The 16,055-nt window shown below is 58.5% G+C and overlaps 1 protein-coding gene across 4 annotated transcripts in view; it reads right to left on the bottom strand.

The window, feature by feature from the left end:
* Positions 1–6,343: 6,343 nt before the first annotated feature.
* The window catches only part of NTNG2 (netrin G2), a 70,556-nt gene continuing 60,844 nt past the window's right edge, over positions 6,344–16,055 (bottom strand). For 3 of the 4 annotated variants that reach the window (XM_074362449.1, XM_074362448.1, XM_074362450.1), the window contains 4 exons: positions 11,519–11,620; positions 9,781–9,948; positions 8,295–8,429; positions 6,344–7,701 (listed from right to left, as the gene is read on the bottom strand). In XM_074362449.1, coding sequence (XP_074218550.1) covers positions 7,466–7,701; positions 8,295–8,429; positions 9,781–9,948; positions 11,519–11,620 — 641 coding nt within the window. In that variant the 3' untranslated portion in view covers positions 6,344–7,465. The remainder of the gene's footprint in view (positions 7,702–8,294; positions 8,430–9,780; positions 9,949–11,518; positions 11,621–16,055) is intronic. The other variant, XM_074362451.1, reaches the window with a different exon arrangement.

Here is a 16,055-nt window from a genome sequence, read left to right as displayed (position 1 = left end):
TTTTTTTAAATAGGAAAAATATAAAAAGACATTCACCAAAATGTGAATAGGGGTTATATAGTTTTTTTTTTAATAGACTTTATTTTTTAGAGCAGTTTTAGATTCTTAGCACTATTGAGCAGAAGGTACAGACGTTTCCCATATACCCCTTCCCCCATCCCCACCCGCCGGTGCCCGTTACAATCCATGAGCCCACCCCTGCGCGTCAGTGTCACCCCGAGTCCACAGCTGACATTAGGGCTCACTCGGGGTTGTGCGCGCCGTGGGGTTTGACAAACGTGTCATGACGTGTATCCGCCCTCAAAGCATCACAGAGCACTTTCACTGCCCTGAAGGCCCTCTGCGCTCCGCCTATTCTGAGGAGTAACTCAAGGTATCCGTTCTTCTGTTTTTCCCTTTGTTGCACAGTGTGCGTGAATTACTTGCACAATAAGAATCATTTTATTTTAAAGACGACACACTGCTTCTTCAGTCATTCTCTTTGTAAAAAGGCGTTGCCCAGAGCCTGCGGAAAAGCTGTGCCAGCAAATCTTCATCGTGTCTCGTGGCGACCAGTCTCTGAGGTGGGCCCAGGGGACGGCCCAGATCAGGGCAGGCCCTGGGGACTGTGTCCAGCAACGTGGTGTCCCCACGAGCCCTCGATAGGTGTGCACACCGTCTCTGGGGCTCAGCGTAACCTCCTCTTCCCCATGGGGGCGTCCCCTGCTCCCACAAGGTCTCCTGGCCTTCCCATCCTGCACCCCCAGAGCCAGGGGACACAGTGGGGGCTCAGGAAAGAGTTTATTGACTAAATGACCAGAGGGCAGCTGCTCTGGGAGGGACCTCCAGTTGTCTTCCCCACCCAGGGTCCACCCCACCCAGGAGCTGTGCCCGGGACTCCCACCGCGTCCCTGTGGTACTCACAGTGCCAGGTGTGCCCCAGGCCAGGAGAGGGTGGAGCTTGCCATCTGGGCAGCTGCTGGCCTTGTGGTACGAGGTGTTTGGGCTCACCCCAGACTTTCTCTGTCCAGCCGTGGAATCAGACTTCACTCTGAGAAGCCCTGTTTCCTCTTAGGGAAGAAGGGTGTTTAGAAACCAAGATCCAGGTCCCAGGTTTCCACTCCCCACAGGCCACCAGTACCGGCTCCTCTGCTAAAAGCTCTTCCCAGAACTGAGGTCCTAAGGGTAGCAGGGTGCTCACTGGCCAAGCAGATCAGGGCCTCCCCAAGGCCCACCTCCTGCGTCTCGGTGGGGTGATGGGAGACGGCTTCTCAGCACTCCACAAAGATGCCCGGGCATGTGACCCCATCCTCCGCTGGACACAGCATGGGATGAGGATGGGCTGAGGTGACTGGAGGAGAGACAGGCACTCACTGCGCCTGGGCCGGTGCTGGGCATCAGGGGGCAGCAAGAGGTGTCTGCCTGGTTCGCTGTGCCCTGGGGCCAGCATGTGGAGGGACTAGGGAATGAGGGACGGAGGGAAGGGAGACCGAGTGATACGGCACCCACATGGCAGGTGTTTGGGGATAGGAGGACGGAGGACATGGATAATAACAGCTGACACTGGTTCCCTACTTCGGGCCAGCATGACATGTGTCAACTGGTTTAATCCTGACAAAAGCCCTATGATGTAGGTACTGTTTTTAACATCCCCATTTCACAGATGAGGAGACTGAGGCACAGAGAGACTGAACTTGCCCCAGGTCATCCAGGTGGTGGAGGACAGCTTCAAACCCCTGTGGTCGGACTCCGGAACCCCTCAAGGCAGTCCCTTCTGCCTTTGAAAGCAGCCTGCCCATCCTGGGCACTGGGTCAGCTGTGACTTGTCCAGGGCGGGACAGGCTCCAGTGCCTTTAGTGTCAGGGGCAGCTCGCTGCTCTGGGATCTCTGGGGACTCAAGGCCCCGTCCTAGCTGCTCCTGACCAGAACTCTGGGCCCACCAGTTCAGTCAGGAAAGGGGATGTCCGTCTGGAAGCCATCTGGAACTCTGCCACAGGTGAGCCCACTTGTCTCCAGCCTCAGCCCACCCTTGCAGGACCACAAGGTCTTCAGAGCCTCTGGGATCCCAGGCAAGGGGGTTCTAGGGACTTGACCAGACCCCACTGCATGGGAGGGGTGTGTGGGCGGGGCAGTGGGAGGGCAAAAGTGTAGAGTTTTGAATTTCCTTTTTATTTTAAAAGACCTCCTTTGATAGGATATATTGCTAAATTTTGTAAAGCAGGCTAAAGATAGATGTGCATGAGATGAAGCCATCATTGCTAAAATAAATTAAATAATGGAAAAAGTGGCAGCTGTGTGGCTCCAGTGTATTTATAAGCTTGGGCTTCTGTGCAGGAGAGACTGGATTTGCATCTGGACTTTGCCTCTTCCTGGCTTTGTGACCCTAAGGGACTTGCCCACCCTCTCTGGGCTGGATAGTCATGGTTTCTTTGTGCCCTTTGTCTGGTTGGGGAAAGACAGCCCATCTCCCTTGATGGGGTGGGAAAGGCTGGACAGGAAGACATGGGCACATGTAGGGGCCGGATGGGGAGGCCAGCAGGAGGCAGGTCTGGGCCAGGGGTGGTTCCTGAGGCAGCACCGGGGGCCCATGGAGACAGCAGCAGAGGCTCTCTGGCCAGGATGGATTCATGGTGTCCCCATCCCCACCCAGTGCATCTGGCTCCTCTGTTGTGTCTGGGGGGGATCCTGTGACCCTGCAAATCGTCTCCTTTTCTTCCTAAATCACGGGGAGTTGTCTTTGTGTGCTGTGCCCAAAGTCTCTGTCCAGGACGCTTTTGGAGCCTCGGTGTTCTTCGCTGTAAAAAGTCTCTATTATGGGAGCCCAGCTCTCAACTTCATCACTGGATGCTTGAAATAAGAGCTATCCAGCCTCAGCACAGTGCTTAGCATCGTCCTAGCAAACGCTGGGCAAACTGTCTGCGTGGGGTTTTGTTTTATGGAAAAATACTAGAAATGCACATCAGAAAATATTAATAGTTATTAGCTCTGGGTGGAGGATGGTGGGTGATTTTAATTTTGAAATTATTAATATTGCACATTTTGGTATTTTCTAACTTCCCTCCAGTCGTGATTTGTGTTTTAAAAAGGAAAAAAAAAACAATTAAAGCTTTTCTTCCTGAGGCCTTTACCCTTAACTCCTTCTGCCTGAGATGTGCAGGGGGTACTCTTGGGAGTTGGGGGGACAGTGGCCCAGCTGGAGGCACAGGGCTGGGGGCAGGGGTATGGGCCTCAGGGTGAGCCCCCGCTCAGCCCTGCCCGCCCAGGCCTGCGGGAGATGCCCGGCTGCTCCCCAGGCGCCCCTGTAATGCATGGCAACCAGACAGGAAACGCAGACTCAGCAGGCCGGCCTACTTAGAGGGGGCAGGTGGGGGCAGGGGGCGAGGCATTTCCCCGACAGCAAAGCCATTTGGATGACGCCAGGCTCCCTAGGGCTCCTAGCTGGGGGAGGGGGCGGGCAGGAGACGGAGCAGCTGCAGACCCGCGCTGGGCGGACGCCCCTGCCTGGGCTGCCCTCTGGAGTCACTACGTCCTGAACTTACTTCTGCACCTGCTGCTTCTCCAGTGTGGCTTCAAGCAAGTTACCTCCAGTCTCTGAGCGTCGACCTCCCTCTCTGTTACCTGGGGAGGACGGTCCCTTCTGCTGAGGACAGTCATTCTCAACCCGGGGCAGTTTTGCCCCCAGTCTGCGATGCCCAGAGGCACTTTTGGTTGTTGCTAGTGGGAAGGGAGCGTCCCTGGCATCTAGGCCAGGGGGAAATGCTAAACACCCACCACCCCCACCCCAGCCCACAGGAACTATCCAGCCCCAAACGTTGATGGCGCTGAGGATGAGAAATGCCCCCCACCCCGTCTTAGGGGGAAGGGGACGCGGAAGTGTAATGGGGCACGCACAGCGCCTGCGCACAGGGCTGCTGCCCTCCAGCCTGTGAAGTGGGCTCTTCACCGCTCAGAATCGGACATGAAACCACGAGCTCCGGGCCGGGGGCGCACCGTTGAGAAGAGGCCGGGCTGCGACCCTGGGCTCCGCGAACCTCGTTTTCTCCTTCTCCCCGCTGCCTGGAAAATGTCAGAGCTTTCCAAATGGCCACTGGCAACTTCCCCTCCACCCTCCGGCGGAGGTCAGGGCCGAGCCGCATCCTGGGGGACTGGGGCTGCCACTCTGATCTCTGACGCGCTCCACCTCCCTGGCCATTGCTCCCACTAGTCCCCAGGATGCTGACACAGCGCCAGCTGAGAGAGGTCAGAGCAGGCAGAGCGCTGCCCACTGAGGCCCCCTTCCTCCCAGACCCTTCAGGAGCCTTCCTGGGGACACATCCAGGGTGACACAAATGCGTGTGTGCAGCAGAAGCAATTGGTGCCTGGCCCGGAGCCTGTCTGTGGGAATCCCCCCCTCCACTAGGTGATGCTGGTTAACAGCTCACAACCTCCCACCTTCTGTCCTGGGGGCGCTTGTACTGTAGCCTCGGAATCCAGCCTAAAGCCGGAGGCATGAGACTGCCCCCTTGCCTCAAGAGGTGATGGATGCTCAGAGTCCCACTGGGTGGACCAGGCTGAGGCTGGAATCCTCATTGGGGTCCCCACCCTCCCCCAATCCTAATTCTTTTACTCCCTGACACATGTTTCCTAATAGCACACCCTCCGGAAACCCACGCACTGAACCCCTGTCTCAAGCTCTGCTTCTGTCAGACCTCAGTCTGTGTGTGTGTTTGGGGCTGAATTGATGTAGTTCCTTTATATTTCAATATCGCAATGATTAGGAGGAAGGCATCACTGCTTACAGATCACAGCCACCAGGTGCTGTTTCTCTAGAGGTAGATTTTGGTCAGCCTGCCCTGTGCTCCCTTTGAAGGTAGAGGTATTTTCTGTCCTGGGAAGAGGTGACTTGAGACAGAGAAGGCCCTGGACCCCTTGGCCTAATGCCCCTGTGACCTGTGGTCATGTCCTGGGCAGGATTACATCCTGGGGGCTGCGGCTGAGGGAGGGGTCTCTTAGTCTCTCTGGCCTCAGTGGACTGGGGGGAGGGGGCAGGTATGGGTGGGGAGGACCCATAACTTAGGAATTGGTGAGTCTGCGTATAACAGAAAATCCAAAGACTGGTATTTTAATCACATCAAGATTTATTTTTTTCTCACACATTAAGAAGTGCGGAGGTCAGCAACCAGGGCTGGTGTCCCTGGCTCTTCTAGGTCCTCGGAAAAGCAACTTCCACCTTCTCGGCCCCACCATCCTGAGGGGATGGCTCCCCCACAAGTGCTGACTGAGCATCAGGAGGAAGGGTGAGAGAGAAAGGCCACGGCCCCAAACTTGGTCAACTGAGGCTCCGTGGGAGTTGAGGGGAGGAGAGGCTTTCTAAGGGGCTTTCTGGAGACCCCGCCCATCAGCCCTGCCCATCAGCCCTGCTTCTATCCCATTGGCCAGAGCTATGTCACATGGCCACTCCTCTCTACTAGGAGCCCAGGGACCTTTCCTTTTAGCCATTGGGCTAAGTGGGGTTCTGTCAATAAGAAGGTGAGGATGGTAACAGAGAGGCCACTGGGGGACCAGAGAGAAGGCACTTTCTTTAGGGTTGAGAGTTGAGAGCGGTGGCCAGTAGAGGGTGGCGTCTGGCCCTGTGAGGCTGTAAGTATAGTTTATACCCTCTTGTAGCTGTGTTGTAATCTCTTGTCATCCTCAAGGCCAAGGTGGGTCAAGCTCCGTCTGGGGACTTGCAGGAGGGATGCGGTTGGTTCTAAACTTCCCCACCTAGAAAGAGCAACTGCAGGCAGACGGTTACTGCAGGCGGAGGCTGTGGGAGCAACACGGGACCTGGTCCGTGCGGCTGGGAGTCTCCTGGGGCTGCTGGGAAGTAAGCAGGTGGGCAGGGAAATCTAGACCTTCTCCAGAGACAGCTGGGAAGTGAACCCCCAAAGGATGGAGAGACCCACAGGTGCTCCCAAAGCACGGGGCTAAGTTCATGGACCCCTTTCTTCCGAGCTTCCTTTTACAACTCCCTCGGTGCCCCCGGTCTCCTCGACCGTCCCCTTCCTGATGCTGGGGAGGTAAAGAGGAAGGAGGGAGGAGATGGTGGTCCGCGTTGGGTCTTTGTATTTCCTGTCTCCACCAGCCTGCGCCCACTTTTAAATCTGGCCAACAGGGGGCGCTGGAAGGAGGCAGCGGCAGCAGTAGACATGGGGCCTGAAGCTGGAGGGACCCGCAGGGCTGATAGGACCCCCAAATCCCCATGCTGATGTACAAATAGGAGCATTGAAGTCAAGCTCTGTTAGAACGCTCTGCCAGTCACTTCCCTTGGACTTCTCAGCAATGGTCTCCGTGTCCACCACGTGCTTTGAAATTTGAGGACAGCACAGGAAAAGTGCCAATAAACTCTGGATTTATTTTATATATTTATTTTCTTTTTAGGGAAAGGAGGGGGACAACCTCCCAAGTTTGGGGAACGTGTGCATCACTGCGGGGCCATGCCTGGCCAAGCGGTGAGATAGCTCTGCTGGCCACCCTGCCTGTTATTCCCCGAAGGGCCTGGGGAAGGGATGGCACTGATGGTGAAATAGTTTAAGGCTGTCTTGTGGGTTCCTCTTTAAACCCCAAGCTTGATGGGTATAAAAGAACAGAAAGGAAACAGGCCTTGGAGGCAGCAGTGAACAGATTCTTTACTGTCGGATTATACACCATCAACCACCCACCGTGGTGACCAGCCTCCTGCTCAGGGCCCTCCTTCTAGGGGCGGTTAATACAAACAAAAATAATTCTCTACAAAACGAAGTTTCCAGTCCTCCCGACCCTCCTTCCTAACTCCCTCCCCCAGACAGTGAGCTCCTTGGTCACCAGGCCTCTCCCAAGGCCTGGGGTCTGGTGGGTGGCCAAAGAAAACAAAGAAAGAATATAAAAGAGAATCAAGTCAGCGACTAGAGTTGTAGGCAACTGGAATTCCGGGTCCCCTGGCTGATTGAGGGCCAGAGACAGGCGCAGCGGGTGTCTGCAACAGTCGTGTTTGTGTGTGTGTGTGTGTGTGTGTGTGTGTGTGTGGTGTGTGTGTGTGTGTGTGTGGCAGGAGGCAGGACCTGGGGGTGTTGGGGTGAGACCTCTGTCTCATCGCCAGTAAAAAAAAAAAAAAAAAAGAGAGAGAGAGAGAAAGAAAAGAAAAAAAGAAAAAAGAAAGAAAAGAGGTGATGGGTAATATGAAAGAAAAACTAAAACTAAAATCCAAAATCGCAGGTCGCTGGGGCCAGGGCCCCACAGCGCCGCAGCTGCAGTGCCGGGCAGGGGGGCAGGTGCCACTTGGGATGTTGGGGGCGGGAGGAGGGCGGGAGGACTCTGCTGAGTAGCACCTGGGAGCAGCTCAGGCCGCACCCTTCTCGCCGACTGGCCTCGGACGCCGGCCCCGGCCCCCGCCCCCCCGCCCCCGCCGGCTCCCCGGGCGCGGGGCGAGGCGGGGCGCGGCGCGGCGCGCGGACCCGGCCGCCCGGGCGCCGCGGGTCCTCCGGCGGGCTCAGCAGTCCAGGCGGGCGGCCAGCCCCAGCAACAGCAGGCAGCCGAGCAGGGTGGCGGGGCGCGGCGCGGCCCCCGGCGAGCGGTCGCAGTCCAGGCCGCCGTCGTCGTCCGCGGGGTCGCAGCGGGGCTGCTCGCAGCGCGCGCCGGTGTAGCCGCGCGGGCAGGCGCAGCGCTGGTTCTGCACGCAGGTGCCGCCGTTCTGGCAGAGCAGCTGGTCGTCGTCGCACACGTTGGCTGCGGGGCGGAGGGGCAGTTAACGCGGAGGGCGGCCCGGTCCAGCCCCCACGCTGGAGCTTCTGCGACTCGGACGTCGCGGCCTGGACCAGGGGGTGCTGGAGGCTCAGGGCCCACTTGGTAAGAAGCGTACCTGCGTGGATGGTATCAAAGGCCAGGCGAGACCTGGCCCCCGCCTCCCTCCCGCCGGAGCCCTGGCTCTCCCCGCCCCGGGGCACTGGCCTTGGAGAGGTACTTCAGCTGCGCCAGCTCTCTGGCCTCCAGAGCTTTGCACGTGCTCTTCCATGTGCCAGGGGCGCCCTTCCACCCTCTCCCGTGGCTCACCTTGGGTCTCCGCCACCCAGCGTTTCTTTGGACAGCCTCCCCTCCTCCCCGCAAACTCTCTGACTTCCCGGAGCCTTCAACCAACTCTAGCCAGCCCCCAACTCCACTTTTGCCTCCAGCTCCTTCAAGGACCGACTCCCCACAAGGTCGCCCCAGGCCCCGCCCACCTGGCCCCGCCCACCACCAGACCCTGCCTTTGCCAGCGTCAGTCCCCGCCACCCAGGGGCCCCACGGCAGCCGGCCCCGCCTGCGTGGTGGCGCGCACTCACGGTAGCAGCCCTGGCGCCAGTAGTGCGTGGGGAGGCAGTCGTCACACTTGGGCCCCGCCGCGCCCTCGCGGCACTCGCAGAAGCCTGTCTCGTTGCACCGGTCATGCAAGGAGCCGATCTGGTTGCAGTTACACTCTGGACGGACACGTGTAAGGTGCGCGATCAGGGCGACTTAGGCCCGGTTCGCTCGGACCCACCCTGCCCGACCCCGCCACCCTCCCAGCCGGATCTCCGCGCTCCCGGCTGGACGGCGGGTGGGGGTCTGCCAGGGGTGTCTACATCTGGAGGGAAGACTACTTTCATTCCGTCACATCCACTAACTCCCTTGCCCTCTCTGGCCCTGGCATTGTGTGGCCCCCGCCAGCCCCTTCCCCTCCCTGGACCTCCGTCTCCGCATCTGTAACCGGACGGGGCGCTGATCCCTCTCACCTCTAAAGAGCTGTGACTGACAGGTGGGAGGAGCCTCGTCGGAGGCCACCGGGCAGCTCTCCTGGGGGCTGTGGTTGTGTGCGTGTGTGTGGGGGGGGTAATCGGCCACCATAGCTCAGTGCTGGGCCTGGGGGTGGAGGCAGACAGGCAAGGAGAAAGGAGGGGGCTGGGGGGCGAGTGGTGCCTCTAATCGGATCCAGAGTCCCCGCCCTGTCCCCGCTGCTGGCCAGTGTGACAGGCCAGTGCAGTTCCGTTGGGATCACTTTAGAGTTGATGGAATTATCTGAAGGCTGCTGCCGTAATTCAGCCTGACAGCTGCAGCTTCGTGGGCACCCCCCCTGCGCACAGCCAGAGCTGCCTGGGGAGCTGGGGAATAGGCAGTGTGTTCCCAAGTGGGCAGGGCACCCTAAGGCCGAGAACTGGCCTCTACTGGCGACAGCCTTCTAGGCTAGTGGGTATTGGTGTGGGCCATGAGTTTGGCCTCTTGGGATGGTCTGTCCCTCCCCTGCCCTGGGCTCAGGACCCATGTAGATTTCTTTCTTTACCCCAAAAGCCAGTCCTGGAACAGTTTGAAGAAAGCAGACCATTTTCCCACTGAGGGTGGAGGGCAGCTTTATGAGCTGGGCTCTGCTTATCAAGCGTGAGAAAAATTTCATTTAAAGAAAGGCTTCAGTTACAGAAAGGGAATTAAAAGCCTTTGATCTGCTCCACCTTCAGGTTTTGCAAACAGGGAAACAGGCTCAGAGCCGGGAAGAGTTGCCCAAAGGCACACAGCAAGGCAAGCCCTACAACCAGTGTTCGACTCTAACTAGTGGATCTGAAACTCCAGTGCCTGCAGGGAGGACTGCATGGGGAGGTTATCATTAGAGCCGGTTCTGGAAGCTTCTGTCTTTAGAGATGCCCAGCTGGAGGGGGCCCTGGGGTTGGGATTTCCACAGCCGCCCCAGGGGGCCTCTTGAGGCAGGGGTCCCCACGCCCCATCTCACACCGCTCTTGCTCCAGGTGCCCGTCCCACGCACTCTCGCGCTGCGCCCCCGCATCCCAGTCGGCGGCTCACCGATGCACACGTTCTCATCGTCCAGCTCGGCGGAGCCGTTGCGGTAGTAGCCCAGACGGCAGTGCTGGCAGTGCTGGCCCCGCGTGTTGTGCTTGCAGCTGACACAGGTCACCACGTTGAGGAAGTCGATGTAGCTGCAGCGGTTGGAGTGGCCGTAGCACTCGCAGTCTGAGCCGGCCGAGCGTGGGAAACACCCCGGGTCAGCGAGCAGAAGGAGGCTGTGCCTTCCTGCTGCCCCTTCCCCCGTGCACTTGGGACAGTTGGGCACTGGGAGAGGAAGGACCCACCCGGGACAAGCAGGGGCCGGGACCCTGTTCGGGCAGCTGCCGTGGGCCTCCCACACTTCTGTACCGTCTGGGGAGAGATGGGCCTGCTAGCTTTGAGCCTGATCAAGAACCAGTGCAAGCGCAGCCCACTAATTCCCACCCGGCCCTGTGGGCAGGGGACCAGGGAGGGCCCGTGGGCAGCACCTGCTAAAGGCCCGGCCAGGTGCCAGGGGAAAGTGCCCTCTGAAGGGATGCCCGCAGGATTCTGGGGTGATTAGAAGTGATTCATGCAGGGAGAATGGGGCATGCTGCCAGACTGTGAGCTCAGGGAGGGCGGTGCCTGGGTTCATGGTGTTCACCACGTTATCCCAGTGTCAATGAAGGAGAGACGCATGCGTGAATGCTGGACAAGATGGAAAGGGCCAGGAGCTTCCTCCCCGTGCTGCTTTGGAAGACGACTGGAAGGAAATCATCCACCTGGAGGACCCTGTCTTATTAGCCTGAGCTGTTCTGCAAATTTGATTGGCATCAGAGGGCCTGCTCTTGTAGGAGCCTGAGAGTGAGCGCTGCCTTTAAGTTTGTGCCCTGAGCATCTCCTGCTAGTTTTGGACCAGTTTCTAACTCTCACTGGAGGTACACGGCTCCATGCCGAGGACAACCATCTCCCAGCCTTACTGCTGTCTCCTCCAGCCCTACACCTACTCCAGGGACTGCCTTGAGCAAGGCCCCCAGAGGTTGGAGTTAGCTCCTATGACTTTATCAAGGGGCAGGATTTGGGGAGAAGGGTCACCTTCCCTGCCACAAGAAGGGGGGCCATCCCTTGGTGTCCCTCTTCAGGGGCTCAACACCCTTGAACAAGAAAGCTGATGTAGCTCCCCTCGAACAAGGAAGGATGCCAGCCACCCTCTGTGAAACACCGTGTGCAGCTCTAGAGGACCCAACCTCCCTTTTGTGATGGGGGAAGGAGGGACTGACGAGGTGTCAAGGTCAAGTGCACGGAGGACCTTGGAGAAATGAGCCTCGGGGATGTGCCCAGGAGGAGGTGGTGGGCATTCCCACACCATGGCCTCCTGGACCTGTCCCCTTCACCTTGTCCTTCCAGAGACAGAAAGTGAGGCACCCTCCAGGTGTCCCAAGGAGTAGTGTTGGTGACCCCTGTGTCCCACAAATCTTGCTTCAACCAAGACGAGCCCCAGGCCACACCTCCCAGGGGAGCCAGGGCACGCTATTTCTGGAAGTTGCTCTGCCCGCCCTGTGCCTGCCCACTGTGCTTCTGACTCACACCTACTCCCAGCTCCCTTGGGGAGGGAGGCCTGGAGGGGAGAGAGCTCGGTTTCACCTTGACCCAGCTCTCAGGGAGGGTTTTTCTGAGCCAGGCACCGGTCCTTGTCCTGCATCGTGTCTTTTCCCCAGTGGGAGTCAGGAGAGAGGTGCTGGAGGAGGGCCGATTCACCCCGGGTCCTTCCTCTTACCTTGGAATTCTTCAATAGGCATCACTTGAGGAGATTTAGGCCTGAGCTGGAAGAGTTTGGAGACCTTGGCAAGGGCAGGGGCAGCAGCAGAGGTGCCCACGGCTTGGAGAGATGAGAAACAAGCTCTTTTATCAGCCATGGTCCAGCTGCCCGGGGCGGGGTGCTGTCTGGGCCCAGGTAAAACCCAGCAAAGACTCCCTGGGTGCCCTGGGCAAGCTCTGGGGCAGCTTTGTTACCTGCTCAGATTTGAGATGCCACAGCATGCAAAACCAGGCTGGCATTTGGTCCCTCCTCAGAGACCACCTACACATCCAGCTGGATTAATCCTCTAACTCCCCTCGTATTAAGCTAAATACTTTGCTGAAGCTGGAACATTCTTTGACTGGTTGGAAACATCTCTTTGCACCCCCTTCTACTCTTGTTCTCCCCTATCCTCTCCAAACTCCTGTGAGCACCAAGTCCAAAGTCTGAACCTGGCATTCAAGATTTTGGCATCTCCCTTTCTTCCTGAAACAATCTCCCTGCTCCAGCCGAAGCGAGTCCTCTTCTGTCCATAGACTCCCCACCCACAGGTTCTGTCCAGCCACGAGCACACACTGCCCTGCCTCCCACTACCCAGAATCCCAGCCCTGTGTTTGGGGGGGGATCATGCCATGTCCCGGGAGCATCATCACCTTGGCTTCCCCCTGGAGGCTGTGGTGTCCTAGTCAGTCCAGGGCCGGGAAGGGTCGGCCCTGGCCTACTCTTTCTGACTCCGCCACCGTCACCGGGGAGGATGCTCAGACTCAGAGGCCTCCAGGTGCCTGGGAACTGGACCCTCACCAATTGTGGGACTGGCTCTGAAACGGCTTGCCAGCAGGGGGCGCTCAAAGCTCTGCTCACTGTCCATAGCTGGCACTGGAGGAGAACTGGAAGTGTGGGTGGGGTTGCTGCCCAAGCTGGGCATTAGGGCCTAATGTCCAGGGAACTCTGAGCTGGGACTGGGGACAGCTTCCCTTCTTGGAGACTCAGGCAGGCCCTGTGTGCTTCCTGCGCATGTCCACCGTGGCCGTAGGTGAGCCCACGCACCCATGAGTGGAGACTAAGGCTCTGGGCTTGGTCTCAGTGCCTTCCACGACCCCTCCTTGCATCCCGCTTTGTCAGGCCATTGCTCACTGCCATCCTGCCGCCAAGCCTTTGCCCCAGCTGGTCCTGCTGCCTGGAACACGCTGCCCTCTCCCTTCATCCACTCACAGCCACCCCACTGCAGAGAGCCCTCTGCCCCTCTCTGAGGTTCACGCGGCCCAGGTGTCCTGTGAACACGGTGGCTGGAGAGAAGGGTTACTGTTACCAAGGCAGAGACTCCGCTTGGCTTGGGAGCCCCCGGGGAGTGTTGGATTAGAAGGGATTTGTGGTGAGGTCACATCAGCGCCCCTCCCCTCAGCACCCTCTGGCCCCTCCCCCTGGGCCCCCACCGCGTGCCCCTGCTACCTCCACTACAGTCTCACAAGGAACTTGCCCCCGTACCTTCTGCACTGGAGGACCCCTGGGGCCAGGGGGTGCTCTCCCAGAGGGGAGCAGCGGTGGCTGGCCTGACCCTCTCTTGGGGGAAAGAAGAGAAGAAGCCAGGTTATCCAAGGGGCTGAGGCGGGGCTGTCCTGGGGACCCACTGAGGCATCACCCACTACAGGCCCCTCACAGGCAGCAGCACTATAAGAAGCAGCTCTGTCTACACTAGCCAAGCAGAGCTGGGTTCAAATCTACGGGAGAGGCAGCGTCTACACTACCGCAGCCTGTGAAGGGCACACGGAATCCAGATGGAAGGGGGCCCCATGCCCGAGAATCTGCGCACTTTGGGCAGTCCTATCTTCAGTGGAACACCTGATTCTTGGAGCTCTTCCTCCCTCCCCACGTAACCCCTTGTCAGACTGAAGGGCAGAGTGTCTGAGCCCTGTGTCTGGGCCTAGACCTCTCGGTGCTGATGTCTGGCTAATGGCTGTAAAGGGGACGTGTGATCTGGCCGAGACATCAAACGTGTCCAGAGGGTCCTCAAAGGCTTCCCATCCAACCCCCATCTGGGCACTGGAGCATCCTCCCTGACCCCTATTTGGGCCCTTTTTCACCAGGGATCCCAACGTGAGTCAGCCCCCGAAGGCCCCAGTGCCCATCTCCAAGACTGGTTGGAACAGCAGGACACACAGGCAGGGCCAGTAAGGCAAGGACTCGCTCTGCACCGAATTTCAAAGACAAACCCAGAGGGACAGGGGAGAAATCAAATTTTTCCCACTTCTTAAAGGGATTACGCATGATGCCGGTTGGCGGGGAAATGAAAAAAAAAATCTACCAGCTAAAAAGTGCGGGAGACTTTCCAGCTGGGAGCCGGGAGCTTCTGGACATCAAGTTGACATTAATGTGATGTTCAATGAGAGGTGGCCAAAGGACCCAAATTGGCCAGGGCTTAATTAGCGCTGCAATAAGCCTGCCCTGAAGGCATTCTGCTTTGCAGCCCCTCCCACCACCCTCCGCGGCCAGGCTGGGGAGAGGAATGGGGTCCTGAGCAGCCTTTCCGCCTGCAGCCCCTGCCCTACAGACATCTTGACACTGGCAGGAGGGAGAAACATCTGGGCCAGGGGTTTACAGGTCCAGGTGGACTCTGGTCGAAGAGCCTGGAGCACCTGTTGGGAGGCACCTGGAGAGACTCAGGACCTTTCTGGGGGCCAGGAGCTGGGGATGGGAAAGGCTCCAGCTGGGCCTTCCAGGGACACACTCAGGTGTGCAGGAAGAACCTTCTCGCCATGGCCCGTGTAATGTGCCAAGACCAGTTGGAGGCCCCGTCTGTTCCTTCGGAACTGGGGAGCGCTGCAAATCAGGTCTTACAGGTGGCACCACCTCACAGCCCCCCAAGGCCTGGGGCAGTGGCATTGGGCCGCTGAGGGGGCAGGGAGCGTCTGGAGTCAGTGAGCCCCGAGTTCCAGTCCAGCCTGTTACCTCGAGCAACTGCTTCTTTCTTTTTTAAACAGCTTTATTGAGATATAATTTACCTACCATAGAAGTCCAGCGGCTTCTCCCTAAGCCTTAATATCCTCGCCTGTGGGACTAGGAAATTAGCAGCCGCATCTCTCGGAGCTGAACAAGAAATACGATACCAGCTCCCAGCCCAGGGCACGTCCACTCTCCACCAGCTGCAGTCGGGGCCGTGATTAGTGGGGGTCCAGGCTTCATGGGGGCCCAGGCAGAGGCTCCAGTTGCTAAAGAGGAGTGATGACCCCTAAGGTGACTCAGGTCACTGGCTGTCATACTGCAGCCGCCTTTGTCCGTTCATTCCTGCTGCCCAGTGCTGGGCTCAGGATGCAAAGCGGAACGTTTGCTAGTCCGGCCTGGAGGGAGGGCTGCCTCCTTCTCACCATCTGAGTCCTGGAGACCCTCATGATTCAAACCTTACCTCGTCCAGGCTCACCGCCCTGGCTCTGACGCTGCCCTTAATTCTAGTTTTGCAGTTTGTACCCCTTGTGCTATGTCAGAAGCAGCTCCGAAAATGGAGCTTGGGTTCCTCAGCGTGTGTGTGTGTGTGTGTGTGTGTGTATGTGTGCACGCCTGTCTGGCCTCCCAGACAGATCACCGTTTGCAGGCAGACACAGCACCCACCATGGCTATTTTTGGACCAGTCTGCCCATCACAGGCTCAGCGAAAAAAGCGCAAGTCTCAGGACGCTGGACCACCTTATGTCCGGAGCCCGGAATTCCCAGGGTGACTTGTGTTCTTCACCCCAAAGAGGATTCCTGGGTCAGGAGGCTCTCCTGAAATCCTTGAATCTCCTGGGTAGCCCCTGCCTCCTGCAAATGCCTCCCGGGGAGAAGGGAGGGAGGCAGAAAGAAGAGATGTGATGTGCCACCCCCTGGTCCCAGGAAGAAGCTGGGCGAGGGGAACTTCCCACGGCTTTCACTGGCTGGGAGAGGGCTGGGCGCCCTGCCCCCTAACAGGGGAGGCAGGAGAGGTCGGAGTGCAGGCGGACCTCTCCCCAGCTGACAGAGGGCTCTCTGCCTTTTGGAAATGCTGGCCCTCCCAGGGTCCCTGAGCATCAGAGAGAGGAAGGCCACAGCACTGCCCAAATAGTAAGGAGCCCCTACAGTGTCATCTCCCCTGTGCAGAGGCAGGTGGGTACAGGGTGGGGGTTGCTGTTGGGGTACCACTTCCCGGCTGGTGGGACCAGGAGGAACTGCCCTTGGCCACATCCTCCTGGCACCCTCTGGGAAGGATGAATCCTTTCAGACTCCTGGCACCTGCAGTAGGCAGGGTCTTGTGGGACTCCCCAGGTGACGTGACGTGACACCAGAGAGCCACTCCCACACCCCAAGCCTTGAACACACCCCTGGCCTGGCCCTGCCCCCCACACTCAGTATTGAAAGGCCCAGCAGTCCATAATCTGAGGACCCCAGCTCAGAGGTTCCCTTCTGCCTTGCTGATCTGAGGAGTCAGCCTTCTTGGCTAACCCTGCACCCCCTAATTTCTAGGGGTGGGCTGCTGAGGGGCGGTGGGGACAGAGCTGGGTGTGGGTGGA

Source organism: Camelus bactrianus, chromosome 4 (genome assembly GCF_048773025.1).
Source record: "Camelus bactrianus isolate YW-2024 breed Bactrian camel chromosome 4, ASM4877302v1, whole genome shotgun sequence".
NCBI classification, from domain to species: domain Eukaryota; kingdom Metazoa; phylum Chordata; class Mammalia; order Artiodactyla; family Camelidae; genus Camelus; species Camelus bactrianus.
This window is presented reverse-complemented; position numbering and strand designations above follow the sequence as displayed.